General features: G+C 47.7%; 1 protein-coding gene across 1 annotated transcript in view; it reads left to right on the top strand.

The window, feature by feature from the left end:
- Tgm3 (transglutaminase 3) overlaps positions 1-11,610 on the top strand; it is a 35,587-nt gene extending 23,977 nt beyond the window's left edge. Inside the window, 6 exon segments of the mRNA NM_001108959.1 lie at positions 718-821; positions 1,650-1,895; positions 5,036-5,344; positions 7,771-7,928; positions 10,623-10,756; positions 10,992-11,610. Coding sequence (NP_001102429.1) covers positions 718-821; positions 1,650-1,895; positions 5,036-5,344; positions 7,771-7,928; positions 10,623-10,756; positions 10,992-11,139 — 1,099 coding nt within the window. The 3' untranslated portion in view covers positions 11,140-11,610.
- Positions 11,611-16,457: the final 4,847 nt, after the last annotated feature.

The following is a 16,457-nucleotide window of genomic DNA, read 5'->3' on the forward strand; positions in this document are numbered from 1 at the left end:
CTAATATACTCATCCACTGAATTATTCAATTTCAGATATCGAGAAGGTGCAGTTAAAGCATTCCATTTGATTCTTCTAAAAATTTCTATTTATCTGCCAGAAGTCGCTCTCTTTTTGCTCTCTGTGAATATATCCACCACCACCACCACCACCACCACCACCACCACCACCACCACCACCCATGCCATTGATTCCGGTTAGAGTAGCTTCTTTAAAGACCTTGCCTGACAACTTCAACTGGTGATTGTCTTTTCCCTTGAGGCTGAATTACTGTAATTGCTGACCCTCTGTGTGTTGAGTTCTTTGGCTTATGCCCCAGGCATGCTGAATGGCTGCATTCTCTTATTGTGTCCTAGCAAACCCCTAGAAGGACGCAGCTCGCAAACTGCCTCAGTACAGTGGGAACAGCTCCACTCCATCATTTTTGTCACAAAACTTGATTTGTCTCCTGCACGTGTGGTTCATGGATCACAGACATGAGCAGTTTATAGATGAACTCGGAGCTCCTTTCCCTTTATTCTTACTTTTCAGAGCGGCCTCCTCACTGTCAACCCAGTGTCCCTGAGCCTCAGGTTACAGTGCTGGGGAGATTTCAGGGAGGTGATGCCCACCAAGACTAGCAGAATCTCTGGGGCAGGGAGTGCCTTCAGGGAGGATCTGCATTTGGTCAGAGAAGTGGTGCGCTCCTTCACCTGTTATGTGGCCTTCTGTCTGCAGGAATTTTCATGTCTGGAATGAAGGATGGTTCGTGCGGACTGACCTAGGTCCCTCATACAACGGATGGCAGGTGCTGGATGCCACCCCTCAGGAGAGAAGTCAAGGTAACCCTGCTGGAGCTGCTCTGAGCTTGCCCAGGGCCCTCTCTAGCTCCACAATGTGTACATCCCATTCTAATGGGATGAAGAATTTTCCTTATTTTGTGTTGCTTATGCTGTCATTTAAATGGATCCCTCCTCTGCAGCCCCTCCGGCTGTCGCTACCACTGGAGAGCCCTAGCATGTCAGGCAACAGGGAAAAGATACCCTCTCTTGTCAATAATTACTTCTTATCTCTGCCACCAGCAGCATGCCCTTTCAGGGTAGAAGCCCTGTGGATTCAGTCCTGTTATTCTTTATGTGACAGGCCCACGGCAATGGCTGCGGCTGCTGCTTCTGCTCCCTCCTGTGTACTTTCTGACGGGCTAGGCTCCCTTCAGACGGGTTGCCTTGCTCCTGCCTAGGGCATGGGCCTTTACTTTTGGTGAAGGTTGGGGTTAGAAACTCAGGGTCGGAAGGACCCCATGGACTAGATGTTCAGGAGAGATTTCTAGAAATAAAAAGTCAGTGCACCTCAGGGCCAGCATGATTTCAGAGGCAGAAAGGCAGCACTTCAGAGAAAGACCAGACTGACATCAGGTGGGTCTGCCAGGAGGGACACACAAGTCTTAAGTGGAATTGGACCAGGGACTTGGTACAGAATGATGGTGATGGGTAGGTGCTGTATGCCAGACCAATGGGTTACAGTTACAGCTGTCGTTTGGCTGAAGTAAAGGCAGAGGGGTGCTATATTGTCACATCAGGATGCCCCCCAGGGTTAGATCCTAGCCAGGCTGGAGTAGATGGACCTAGCCATGGTTTTTGTGCACCTAAACTCTACATCCTGGCCATCAGGTGTGTTCCAGTGTGGTCCTGCTTCCGTTAATGCAATCAAAGATGGTGAGGTGGACCAGAACTTCGACATGATCTTCATCTTCGCGGAGGTTAACGCTGATCGCATCACTTGGATCTACAATAATAGGGATGGCAGCCAGAAGCAGAATTCTGTGGATACTTACTCCATTGGCAAATACATCAGCACCAAGGCAGTAGGCAGCAACTCTCGCATGGATGTCACGATCAAGTACAAGCACCCAGAAGGTAAGATCGATGCATGGAACCATGCCACATGGGGCTTGGTGATGGGTGGACAGCTTTGAGAACGGCAGGAAAAAGCCTTTACCCGACACTTCTACATCTCCACTAGTTCTACAGAAACGGCAGGATGTCTCATGTGCTCAGCGGTTGTTTTCAATAGGGACAGAGCATCAAGGACAGTTACAATACCTGGGGGAGTTAGCATCAGAGCACGGACAAGTGTAAGCCCAGCCCACCTCCAGATAAATTCTTTTTCAATTGTCAACTGAAGTGATGTTACTGTGATTGAACATCACAAGGAGAGGCATGGTCCTCAAGGCCTTGGGACACATTTCTCTATCAGTGTCTAGTCTCCAAGAACATGGACAGAGGATGCCATCTCAGCAAACAAACAGACAAAGAAACTCAGGGATGTGTGCTTGTGCCATCTACATGCATAGCTGCATCCCCTAAGAAGCCCGAGGTATGATTGTGGAGGAGGCTAATGCCATGGTCCCTGAAATTGCCATCACTATACGGCTGCTGTCCTCTTACAGTAACCTAGGAAGGCTGAGGTCACTCCGAAGTTGCTTTGGGGACCAGCAGCATAGCAGTTCTCAAGGATGGAAAAAAGCTCCCCGTTTAGAAGTGTAGTTCGGGGTCTGGGGATTTAGCTCAGTGGTAGAGCACTTACCTAGGAAGCGCAAGGCCCTGGGTTCGGTCCCCAGCTCCAGAAAAAAAAGAACCAAAAAAAAAAAAAAAAAAAGAAGTGTAGTTTGGCTTTAGAAACAGCCCAGAGTAACTTAGCAGTTGCTCTGGCAGGCCATGAGCACTCTCTAATTGATCAATTGATCCTTACAGTCAGTCTCTAGGAAGGGGGAGAGGGTAAAACAAAGGTGTCCTAGACGCGCCTACAGTGCTCCTGAAAGCAGACCAAATCTCCGACGACTGCTGGCTATTGGTGTTGGTGCTCACAGGAGAACACTGACTCGAGAAGGTGGAGTCTAACTCCAAGGCCAGAGGTGTCCACTTTAGGTACCAGTGGGTGGACACTTTATGGTCTGTAAACACTGTTGAAATTCTCTGAAATTGAAATGGACTTGTTTGAGAACGGTAGAGCACTGGGAGGAGAGCGTGCGTGCTGTAGTAAACCATCTCACAACGTTCGCAAGCCTGGATGCCTGCTCCAGGTACCCTGTAGACAACACACAGCAGATGGTGTCCCTGGAGAGGCAGGTGCCAGGCTGGTAATTTCAATAGCATAGTGTAGGACAAGCACAGGGAACAAGAAACAAATAAGCCAGGACAGAAGGCAACACTCAGTCCTACCTACCACTTATAACAGGCTTCATAGGATCTCTGACTTTCTTGTCCCCCTGCCAACAAAACAAGAAAAGCAATGTCTCTCTTGGGTCAGATTTCAATACGAAAATGCACACAAAGTACAGTGTTTGGCACACAGTGAGGACGGAATGTCTAGGATGGTGATCTCCATCCATTTGGATACCCTCCTCCATTTGGATACTGCCTTCCTGCAGACTATTTTTGTTCAGGTACTGCTTACCTGACTGTATGAGCCTGTGGCTTTCCCTGTCACTCTCGCACGTTGATCCTGTTTCTCTGAATTCCTAGCAACCTTCTAAGCAATAGGGAGAGGCCTAGTAGATGCTCCCTCCGGGGACAGAGGCAGTACCTGTGTTCATGCCTGACAGCAGGCTGGGAGAGCTGTCTGATGTTACCCAGATCTTCTTGCCTAATGATGCCAGTAGTTGATTCTCAGAGAGCCCCAGGCAGGAAAAGCTCATAAAATGGGTCGCTAAGCATTTGCACAATAGCAGTGCTGTGGTGAGAAAACAGCAGCAGGAAGCATAGTCTTGAGTAAGCTTAGCAGGTGACCTATATAGGCCCTGGAACCTCCTAGGGCAAATGCCTGCTTCAAGGACTCAGGCAGAGAGGCTCAGAGGCTCAGCACAGCCTTCAGCTCTGGGTGTGGACTGACAGCTCAGCTAGAGAATGGAAGGGCGTCCAGAGGAACCTGACCCTCCAGGAGCTCTCAAGCCTGGTAATCTAGCCACTTGCTTGCAACAGGGTGGGTACAAGGGAGGATCCTTAGACCAGGCTCCAGATCCCTGGAGATGAGCCCCTCCCTTTCTTCATCCAAATCCCAGACCAAACCAGTAGCTTCTCTTAGATGGCATGAACCTCTGAAGTCCCCACCAGGACATTCACATAACTCATGGAAAGGATTCGCTAACTTTTACTTATCTTAAGCCTTCTGGTTTACTTTGAAATTTTCACAAGTTGGTTGGGGGAAAGCCTAAGGGGCCATAAATATCAACTCTTCTATCGTCTTGGGAGGCCAAAACCTTCTGCTGTATGGTACATGTGTCTGCAGGTCAAAGCCAGGAGTGGATAGTGAACTGCTTAGTCAGCCTGAGCTTGGAGTTGTTTGCTCTGTTCCCAGTATGCCACAAGCCTTTAGGGTGTCACCCATGCTGTCCTCTCACTACTTCTGCTGCCATTGGCGGCAGGACCTACAGAGTCAGGCAACGCACCCTTGATTTGAACTCTTGCATTTTGGGGACTCCAAACTTCTCAGCAATTCAAACTAGCCATGACTTCAGACCATACCAGCCTCAGGATGTTCTTGCTGACGTGCACAGACAAAAGTGTCACTTGTTGACTCTCAAAGTGCCTCCAGACACGAGCCTGGGGAATGTGAGGAAGTGATTTGGGGTTCTTTCTCATGACTCTGGCTTTGCTTATGAATTCGTTCTCACTCCTCTCCAGTTCAGTTTTGCAGTTTGCTTTTAAACAATTGATTTGTTCTTCAAGTCTTAGGGAAAGACCTTCTGTCTAAAGAAAGAGATGGGAGGAAAGAGGGAGGGAGAGTAATGTTTGCAGAGACTGACCTAGCTTTCCTCGTGGTTTCCTGAGAGTAAAGACTTGACTGAAAAAGGACCAGAGACCAGCCTTATACTAAGAAAGGTTAATGGAGACCTGACAAGATTAGACACATGCTGGGAGCATCTTGAGCAGGGGGACGTGGTGCCAATGTTAGATCGAGGTCACTTTCTGGTGGGTCATGTGTCCGTTGTCTGAAATGGAGCTACACCCCTGAGGTATGCCCATGTTTTGATTTTGTTTCTCTCGCCAACACACAGGTTCCAAGGAGGAAAGACAAGTGCAGCAAAAGGCTATGAACAAACTCAAACCTAATGCATCTTTTGGCGCAACGTCTTCGAGGGGTCCCCAGGGGGAAGAAAAGGAGCCCAGCATTTCTGGGAAGTTCAAGGTCACTGGGGTACTGGCAGTAGGCAAAGAAGTCAGTCTGGCCCTGATACTCAAAAACACGACTAGTGATAGGAAGACAGTGACGACAAATATGACAGCCTGGACCATCGTCTACAATGGTACCCTTGTCCACGAAGTGTGGAAGGACTCTGCCACAATATCCTTGGATCCTGAAGAAGGTAACTCATCCTGTAGTTGGTGGGACTTAATCAATCTAGGGCCCAAAAGAGTTGGTCAGTGATGGAATCTACTGCTTTCGGTGGGTCTGCTGACTGGACAGAGTAGTCAATGGCCTCTGTGAGTAAGCCTTAGTTCTGATGCTCTGGAGGTTGGCCGTCCTATGAGCAAGGCCAGTCATTGTGGTGCTAACAATGTTTATTACGCCCTCGCAGAGGAAGAAGGAAGGATCAGCAGTTCATAGCCATGCAGTGTCCTATATGGGTTTTTGCCACCCTGCAAGGTTTTCAGAGTGAATGTAACCTCATCTGACTTTCTTTAAAAAGGGGGTGATTTCAAGCCTCATGTTACAGAGGTGAATAGAAGGCTTTAGATACTTGTGACTTGCTTGTGCCAGGGTGATTAAGGGAAGTGCTGAGGTCTTGGTCCTTGTTTTCCTGATGTCAAGCCCAATGTCACCTCCTGTTTGCTAGGTTTTATAGCTGCTGTCCTGCTCTTATACCCCACCCCCAGTCCTCTTGTAGGTTTGACTTTGGATGGTTTTCGAAAGATCCTGGGTCTTATATCCTTGTCCCATGTTGCCCACAGCTTCCAGGCTCTTGAGTATAGTTTCCTGATGACAGGGACGGTTTTTCTTGGAGATCTAAGCATTTGGGAGGTTCAGTGACTTGTTGCTCCAGGGCAGCAGAGATGGGAAGAGAACCAGGCAGAGCAGAGGGAGACTGATTCTGTGGGATTAGAATGTAGGTGTGTGCCGGCATTGGCAAAATCCTGGAGCTGTTATGAAAAGTTTGGGCTGACAAAGCAGATTGACAAGGGTGGGGTGACTATTTGCTTCACATCAAGAATTAATAGAAACTGGTTAATTATATAGCCGGTCCTGAAAGAATCCCGAGGGAAAAAATGAGCTGCATTGCTCCTGCTAAAAGACAGAATCCTTTCACAGCTTGTCTTCCAGCAGAAATGTCAATGTCAGAAACAACTGTTACTGTTATTTACCCCTGACACTTAAAAAAAGGAGCCCAGGGTCTCCTGGATGCTAGGCAAGAAGGTTACCATAGCATAGGACTACATGCTTCTGTAGGCCAAAAATATTTCATATGAATGGGGAAAACATTTTAATCCTCTATAAAACAAAACAAAACAAAACAAAAAACAAGCAAACAAAAACCCAGCAGAGTGGCACGGAAAGCAGGTAAAGTGGCCCTGGAATTCTGACGCTCAGGTACTTCCTAGATCGACCTGAGTGAGTCTCATTCCCTCTCTGAGTCTCAAAGTCAGACCACTAAGAAGGCTGTATCAAATGATTCAGGGATTCCGTCTCCGCATTAGGGACAGCTGTGCCAATCCACTCAGTGGAAGAGAAGGGAACTTTCTCCTAGCTGTCTTACCCCCAAGGCCATGGAGCACAACTGTGGGAAGGAAATCGATGCCCACGACCATCTAGAAAGGGAAAGTCCCCACGATCTGCAGTGTTGGGAGGTTTTGTGGAGTGAAAGCATAGCTCACTGATAGAGTATATGCTTAGCATGCACAAGGCCCTGGATCCTGTCTCCAGCACCACAGAGGGAGTCTTTGAAGCCTAGAGAGAAGCCAGAGGAGGAAATCCCATTAAGGGAAAACCCACAAGTCAGAGTGTGGCGGAAACAACCCCGATGTATGTATAGACCGATGAGAAAGTGCAGGATGTTTTTAAGGAAGAAGTGCCTTTTGCACAGTTCGGGCAGGGCCAAGTTGAGAGTCTGAACTTTATCCCCGAGATGGTAAGAAATCATGGAAGGCATAAGAGGAGCAACATGACTTAGAAACCCTCGTGTGGCCTTTCGGCTTTGCCTTCCGTGAGTGTGGACTGCTCTGAAGCTAGAGCACCTGGAGGGAGGAGGCCGAGGACACTGTCACTCTAGAATCACAGCTTATTAGATGACTGGGAGAACTGAGGCACTTAGCCAATGCCTTGGCCTCCCTGCCTAGTCATTACTGTGTTGTCACCCGGATTGCCACTGCCATTAGGCAATAGCATCCTTCTTCCCCTGTCTCTTCCAAGGAAACTCATCCTCTGACATTTCCCAGGCCTGGGAGGGGCAGCTGCACTTCAGACCTTCAAGTCCCTCTTTTTTGCATGCAAGCTTGCTTGCTTGCATCCTGAAACCTCCTTGGTCCCTTACTCTAACCTCCTCACCTCCCGATTAAAAAAAAAAAAAGTCCAAAACCACAAACCCACAACCAAACCACAAAACCAAAACCAACAAAACCACAAACTCAACAACAACAACCAAAAAAACCCCACAAAACCTCAGAGCGGAAGGCTTTGAAAGCAATAGGTGACCATACAACCCTCCCGCCTGCTCAGCCCACCTCAGCTCAATTCCAAAGAGGATCTCAGAGCTCGGCTTCACGCTCAGCCCACCCCACCCCCTTCTCCCTTCAGAAATACAGTATCCAGTGAAGATTGCATACTCTCAGTATGATAGATACCTAAAGGCAGACAACATGATCCGGATCACAGCCGTATGCAAGGTGCCTGATGAGGCTGAGGTGGTCGTGGAGCGGGATGTCATCCTGGACAACCCCACTTTGACCCTGGAGGTAAGACGATGGGAAGGGTGCCTCCCCCGGTCCAGAAGCCCCACTAGCCACCAGGAAGTGAGCAGAAAAGGCAGAGTTTTCCCTAAGGAGGTACCTAAGAGCCTCGAGGATCTGGCTACCCTTTGCCTACTGTTTCTGTATATAGTGCTTGCTTCTTCCTATGTAATCAATCCCACTGCCGGCTTCCTGAGTCCCCACGGATCCAGGAAATTGTGTCTGCCCTGGTTCCACCTCTCCTAAGCTTCCTGCCCCCTAGTTTCTAGGAGCTCAGGAAAGGGGCCCCAGGGTGTTCACTGTGATACAGGGTCCCATTTCTTATGTGGCTACTGCTTTGCTGTCCTGTTCAGTCCACTGTGCTTCAGGACAGGGGCGGTCCCACCTCAGGACTAGACAGTCACTGTGGGGCAGTAGTTCCAATCTCGAGCCTTACTCCTGAAGAGACCTGGCCTTGTATCTGGGCTCCAGCATTTGTCAGCATGGAAAGTGGGCAAGCCCTTTAGCTAAGTCTGTTGCTCCAGTTCTGTCAGAGGGATGAGAAGATGCTTTCCTTGCAGGGTGTCACTTCCTCCGGTAGCCACACATGACAGGACATTCTAAACGTTTGTCCCACTGAAAGCACACCTTCATATAACAATTTGTGCCCCTGTCTGATAGGCAGTGCCAGTGGAGCCAATGTTAATGCTGTTCCGGGGTTATCTCACCACCTCAAACAGCAACGGCATCTTCCATGGGTCATGACTACAGCATGACCGGGCTGCCATTCCTCTGAGGGAAGCTGTTGTCAGTTCCTGTATGGCTCCTGCATGGTGCAGCCTCTTTTGCTTCACAAGGAGTTTTCAAGAAGCTCTCCCGGTCTGTCTCTGAGATATGACTGACAACTGAGTGTTTTCTCTGACTCCCAAAGCTGGGAGACAATACTTGGTGGTGACTCAGCTCAGCTATAAAGATATTTTGTCCTAAGAGGATGAGCATTTAAATTAAGTTAGTTCCCCCCGCCCCATTTATCCTTTATCCTCAAACATCCTTACATGGTCATCTTTTGTTCATATTCAATTTTTGGATTTCTGTATGATGTCTGATTTATCTTTAAAGACACTATAACATCTTTATCACTGATGCTGTCAAGATGAAGGCCGTACTGAATTTCCTTCAGTGTTTATGAGATACACCAATTATCCTTCTCTCAAACACACCCTCCCCTCCTGTTGAGATGCTAGAAAAGAGAAATACTTTTGATCACTAAATAAGTCGATGTGTGGTTCACTCAGAGCAGTGTCAGAGGTTCAAACTCGTGAAGGGAATCTATAGAAAAAGATAATATTCTAGATAGAATTCTTTTATCTGGTCTAACAGTCTTGTCAATCACACCCTGCTAGCTCATCTACTGATGGGTAATTAACATGGGCTAACCTGGGGACCTTACATCATGGGATCGGAAATAAAATCTGAATGTTTTTCCAAAGGAGTGAGAGCATTCAAGTTCATGTCTAGTGTTCCACATCCAGTACGCTGCTTGCATTTATAGACCAACTTAATATAACAATAAAGAAGCAGACACTTGAAAATTAAAGAGTGTGTTTATAGGCTTGCTGATAAACAACCATAGAGAGAAATAAATGTACAGATGCATGCGTTTAACGTCAGCAGTGACAAGAGCACAGAGCACTGCTTTCTCTTCGGATTATTCCGTACGCTTTGAATTCCCAGGGAGAGGTGACAGTAATCACAACGTGTACTATGTTTCACTTATTCAGAGTATGCTGTGATGTATTGCAATGTCTGTCAAAAAAAATAGTCTAGGCTTTGGGACCAGGAAGGCCCTTTTGTTTCCCAGTGTGTGAGTTTCTCAAGCTGTCAAATTAGTCTGAACCTGCCCTTTTACACCGTACAGGGGTAGCCATGAACACTAACCACAAGAAAAACAAACAACAAACTAACTAATAACTAACTAATAACTAATAACTAACTAACTAACACAACAGCCTCCAGGGTTCTCAAAGGCAGCCATGCAGTTTCAGCATTTATTTCCAAAACACTGTCTTCCTTTCCGTGACGTCATTTGTTCCTTACTAGACAGGGAGATAATTAATTTTCCCTCCTGACCAGCTATGTCTGCCCAGATCATGGCCGATACTTAGCAGCTAAAAACAGTCCTCACCTTTCGGTGTGAGTAAGTAGTTTGTTTTGCTTATATGGCCCCAAATCCTGCTGTCATTTTCTATGACTCCAGCCTCCCGAGTGTACGTACACACACACACACACACACACACACACACACACACACACACACACCCACACACACCAAAAATATTTTTAAGAAGATAAAAACCACTAATGAGTAGAAGGTTCAAGCAAACTAGCTGGCCGGGGACTGTCCCGAGAAGCAGGAGCTGCCCGTTCTGGATGACCTGAGCTAGGGTTGTGAGCTTGTCTCAGTATGCTTCCAGTCACAGAGAACAACACAGGTCTCTCTGTCTGAGCTGACTCCCACAGATAGTGTGGGGATCACAGCAGTGTTTTGGTACCCCACATGGAGGTTAGGATAGCATCTAATACTCATGGCTGAGTGGAATGGCCTTCCTTTCTACATCCTCAGCAGTATTTCTCTCTCACCCTATCATCATGGTCAGCTCTCACAGGGTAGCAGGCAGGGCCCACATACCTAGCATCTTAACTCATGGGCCCTCCCTCCAGGTGCTGGACCAGGCTCAGTTACGAAAGCCGGTGGTCGTGCAGATGCTTTTCTCCAACCCCCTGGATGAACCAGTGAAGAACTGTGTGCTGATGGTGGAAGGCAGTGGCCTGCTGCGTGGCAGCCTCAAAATCGAGTGAGTCCGGGACTGAAGCAGCTTTGTGGGGATGGCCAAGAGTCGACAGGAGGGCCTGCTCAGAGCCTTTAGGTAGTAGACGGGCAGAGAGTACCCTCTGGCCTTGAATCTTCATTCTTTGTGGGCCTTGGTACTCAGGACTCTGCATTTAGTTTGGAGTCTATCAAACTTGAAGTCTAATTGCAAATGCTAAACTCTGGTCTTCCACACTAATCTGTGAATCCTTCCCCATCAGTGTGCCGGCCCTGCGCCCCAAGGAGAAGTCCCGGGTCCGATTTGAGATTTTCCCCACTCGGATTGGCATCAAGCAACTGCTGGCCGACTTTTCCTGCAATAAATTCCCTGCAATCAAGGCCATGCTGGTCATTGAGGTGTCCGAGTGACCGGCCTAGCGGCACTCCCACAGAGCTGGGTAACACAGACCAGACAGTGCTCTCCTGTGGAGTGAAACTGTTACCTATGCTGTCCAGCCTGAGAAGTCCTCCATGTCCCCAAGGCTGCCAGACATGGACTTCCAGCAAGCCCCCATACCCAACCCCCCTCACTTCAAGCTAGGCCAGGTTGCCCCTGGTCTGGGACTTGATCAGTTTTGCACATTTCCTGATTGCCTTCCTGTTCTGTGAACCCTTGACCCTGTCGATCCCTTATACCCGGCACTGCTGCGAACAGAACAGCACCGAACAGCACTGGAGCTCAACACATTGGGAAGAAGCCAGCCTGGACCGCTTGCTGATCCCAGCCTGCAATTCGGATACCCTGTTCCTCCCTCAGCCTCCACGGAAGGCGGGGAGTATTACATACCACACCACTCACATCCTTACAGTCGTAATAAATGCCAAACAAGTGCAATCCTCCAACAGCCGTTCCATCCGACTGCGTTGCCTCGGGTGGTAGAGGAGGGAGAGGGGCCGGGGTCACCTCCTCTAGAAGATTCGGGAAGGCCTTGTCCATCGGTACCAATGTCCGCAGAAACTATGTTTGCTCTTTTGCGGCTTCAAGGGCAAAAACAGGGAAACACTGCCAGCTAGTTCTGGAAAACTTCCCAAGGTAATGCCCCAAATGAAATAAGGCCGTGGTAGTAGGCGCCGACCCAGTAGTTCTCAACCTGTGGGTCCCGACCCCTTTAGGGATTGAGAGCCGTTTTTTCCACAGAGGTTGCCTAAGACCATCAGGAAACTCAGATATTTACATTATGATTCATAACAGTAGCAAGATTACAGTTAGGAAGTAGCAACAAAAATAATCTGTGGTTGGGGATCACCACAACATGAGGAACTGTATTAAAGGGCCACAGCATTAGGAGGCTTGAAAACCTCTTCCCCAATCCCTGTGTGTGCTTAGGAAACTCTTTAGAACCTTTGTGCAGGTCTTAGAAAGAGAAAGAACTTCCAAGTATTTTCAGGAAACTTATGGCAAAGTGGGCTCTCCCTGCTGTGTTGGTCCATTTTCTGTGGCCCTCACAAAATATCTGGGGCTGGACCATATCCAAAGAAGGGGGTTGTTTTGCTCTCAGATTGGAGGGATGAAAGTCCAAACAGCATGACAGTGGCTCTGATTGGGACGTCATGGCAATTGGTAGACATATATACAAGAGGAAAGAGTCACGTGGCAAGAAAGGAAGTCAGGAAGTACAGCAGGGCCAGTGATGGTGTGTCATAATTCATTCTCATAACTCGAGATCTCATAAGAACTGCATATCCCTGCGTAAAGCAGTACCCATAATGGCTGCCCGGTACCCCTTTCCTGAAACTCTCCATCACCTCTTAACATAGCCACACTGAAGACTTGGCTTCCAGTTCACAAGCCTCCAGTCAAAACTCAAAACCCCTCAATCTGTAGCACTCCCCTGGGCCAATCTCTTCTCCCTGAAGCCAGAAGAGCCTGTGTTTGCCTGCCAGCCACAGCCTGTTGCCCTCACCAACTCAGAAAATGCCTCAGCATTTACCTGTTGAAATAACCCCCAGCCAATGAGCACACACCTGCATTCCCAGCTCTTGGGAATTTGTGACAAGAGGATCATGAGTTCAAAACCAGCCTGAGTGAGTTATGTAGTGAGACCCTATCTCTTTTTAATGTTTTTAAACGATTTATTTATTTATTTATTTAATTTATTTTAAGTACACTGTAGCTGTCTTCAGACACACCAGAAGAGGGCATCAGATCCCATTACAGATGGTTGTGAGCCACCATGTAGATGCTGGGATTTGAACTCAGGACCTCTAGAAGAGCAGTCAGTGATCTTAACCACTGAGCCATCTCTCCAGCCCAAGACCCTATCTCAAAGAACAACAACAACAAAAAAATCCTCAGGGAGACCCGTTAGTTCTTTGACTAACCCCAGTCAGGCCATTCAGGCTATTCTGTTTTATTTTTCCAACTTTAGGAACCAATCTACTCTTTACATCTGGCCCAAGGCCTGCTCCCTTTATACTTAGCTCAGGCCTCCCCAGGGCCTGTGAAGGAAGAGTCATCCTCTCCTCCCTTCCTTCCCCTCTTCCTTCCTTCCTTCCTTCTTTCCTTCCTTCCTTCCTTCTTTCCTTCCTTCCTTCCTTCCTTTTCCTTCCTACTGTTTGACCCTGCAGAATTACAGCAAGGGGGAAGTCACAAGGAAAATGACTAAAGTCACTTTCACTGGCACTGATGCCACATGGCCACCAGCCTCACTTTTGAGCTGGTAAAGTTTACGCACGGTCTGTCTACAGCATGCCCTCTAACATACATGGATGGCATGGTTGGCCCGGGAGGTGCACGTGTAGGCTCTAACTGCCCTAGGAGAGTACAGAAGTCCTCTGACTCTGTAATGGCTTCAGACCAGACCCTGCAGGAGGCTCACCTCTCCCTGCCCACCAGTGGGTGCATTGACAAGCACGCTGTGCTCACCAGCCTTTCTCTTCCCACCAGTCAAGCTGCTCCCTCACCCCACTTCCCATGGGGGAAGGCAGCACCTGAATCTGTATTCACATTTGCTCCAACACCAAACTTTCCCCAGAACTCCTGCCTAGCCCTGACTCTGGTGGCTACGGGCAGCTGGGCCCTAAGTCTCTACTGCAGAGAGGCCCCCCCATTATGGAGGACAGGACGACTGTGGCTCTGTTCGCAGCCTCACAATTCTGTCTCTTTTTCTTTGGTGATTCCTGGGGCCTGCCATTCACCTTGAGTTAGGGATAAGGAGATTCATTCTGCCTCAGAGACTCTGCCTCAGCCTCCAGTGAAGGCTGAAGTAAAACAGACTTACTGCTGCTCTAGTCTCTGATAGGAAAGTCCAGAGCTTCTCAGCACCTCCCGTCCATAGGAGGCTGGTCTAGGCTGATTCCACAAGCACACGGTGATCTGAGTTTGAGCCAGACTCTGTATTGGACAGGGTTCAGAGATATCAAAACCCACACTGGAGTGATGATTGCCTTTGGTGTCCCACTCTCAAGAAGACAGAGCATTAAAAAAATATCTATGCCAAGTGTCTATCCGACCCAGACACATGTCTTGAGAAATAAACCTAATAAACTTCTCACCCTGCTTGGATTCTGGACTATTTTAGGAACAAAATAGACTGGAGAGATGGACCTGCAGCCAAGAGTAACGGCTGCCCGTCTACCTGGGTTTGATTTCCAGCCACAACATGGCAGTTCATAACCATCTGTAACTCCAGGTCCAGGGAATAGATGCCCTCTTCTGGCCTCCACAGGTACTGGGCACATATGGGGTGAACAGACAGACATTCAGGCAAAACATTCATACACATAAAATAAAAAGAATTTAAAGACAACAGTATGACAGATGGCATTTAAAATTATACATTGTGTGTCTGCTTATGTCCCACTGACTTGAACTTAGTAACATGGTGCCAGTTAATTGCCAGGTCAGCTAGGAGGTGTGGCCATTAGCTGGGGGAACTTGTACTGAGCTAATACATATAGTTTTTTTATCACTATGGCAACAACAACAACAATTAAAAAAGGTAACCACAAGCCTGCATGATTTCCTCTCCCAACACACAGGCAGTGTGGGTCAAGAACATGCAGGAAACCCAGAGAAGCCAAGAGCACCAAGAGGAAATTGAATCCTTTATATGTAATTATTCTTTCCAAATTACCCATCAGGCAAGACTCCATCCCCTACCCTGCATGGCACAGAGAGAAGCTTCAAACTCGCATAGGAGGCATTGCCCCTTGTAAAGAAGAGACCTTTCCCTAGGTCAGACCACTGACTATTTACTCCTCTCCACACTTCCCAAATTGGGGTTGCCCTGCAGAGCCTCAGCTATGCTTTTTGGAAAACACCCTCTAGCCTTTGAAACTGGATTTGTCGTTTAGAGTTAGGTGGGGACACCCACTTTCAGCTGCTAAAGAAACAAAACCCCTTGAGGCATATATATATATATATATATAATCAAAATGGGGTTAGAAATGCATGAGAGGTGACACTTAATGCAAAGAAAAGAGGAGCAGGTAGAGACTGGCCCTGAAGACTGCGGTCAGGCCTGACTCACAGGAAAGAAGAAGCAGACGGAAGGGACTCTAGGAACACGGCATGGCTCTAGGAAAACCTCAGCCAGCCCCATGGCCAGCTGTGTGCAGCAAGTTCTCCCGTGGAAATGTTTACACAGACTGGCTGTGCTAGTCATGGCTAAGGCTGTCCTAGAAGCCCATAGTCTCAGCTCAAGAGCTGAGGTGAGCCCAGAGCATCAGGAAAATACGAGGCAGCCCACTTCCATGTCTGCTGTGTGGATCCTGAAGGTAAATCTGACCTTCTGTAAACTCTCACAAAGCAGACCAGATTTGCTTTACCTCTGCCCATTTTAGCCAGCCAAAGGGTACACAGGAGACAGAATATGCACGAGGTATGCATTCTGCTGTGCACCGTGCCCGTGACACCTCTGAGGAGAACGGTGCTTCGTGAGAACACCTTAGATTCCTTACTTTAATTGTCAAGTCTTATCTCGCCTCACTCTTACCAGGTGAAGAGATAAGGTAACACAGCATCCCATGAGTCACCTCCTTTGAGGAACAGAAAAGAAAAAAGAAAGAAAAAAAAAAAGACTTGGAGCTTTGAGGTTGCATTTGCTAATCCAAAACTATCAACCTCCAGAGTTATGCTGAAGTGAGATATACGCATTCTGGTTGGTTAAGGCACTTTCGATTGGACATACCTTAGCTCAGTGTCCTAGTCAATACATCCAGATCAACTCCCAGCTCCCACACGGGGGCTCACAAGCATCTGTAACTCCAGTTCTAGAGGACCCAATGCCCTTTCCCCGTAGAGCATGGGAATCCACATGTTGTACAGACATACATACAGGCAAAGCATTCACACATAAAGTTAAAAATGAATATTTTTAAAGACAACTACTGTCAAATTGGACAACTACACACCGCTACAAAAACTGAATCTGAACTATAAAGTTGGTATGAATTAAATGTAAAAAGATAAAAAATTATGTATTCTGCAAGTGGTGACTGAAAGAAATCTGGAAGGGGCATACAAGTATGCAGAATAGACAAAGATGTTACCAGAGACAAAAATATTTTCTAATGGTAAAATATCAATACATCAAGAAAATTAGAATTGTAAGTACCCTCATATTTCTTTGACCATGGGAACACTAGCATCAATACCAAATATGCCTGCCAAGCTCCCAAATGAATGAAAAGTAATAGAAAGCCTTCAGAATGCCGATGGGTGACAGGGAGCATGAAAGAGAACC

Source organism: Rattus norvegicus, chromosome 3, assembly GCF_021556685.1.
Source record: "Rattus norvegicus strain SHRSP/BbbUtx chromosome 3, alternate assembly SHRSP_T2T, whole genome shotgun sequence".
NCBI lineage: Eukaryota > Metazoa > Chordata > Mammalia > Rodentia > Muridae > Rattus > Rattus norvegicus.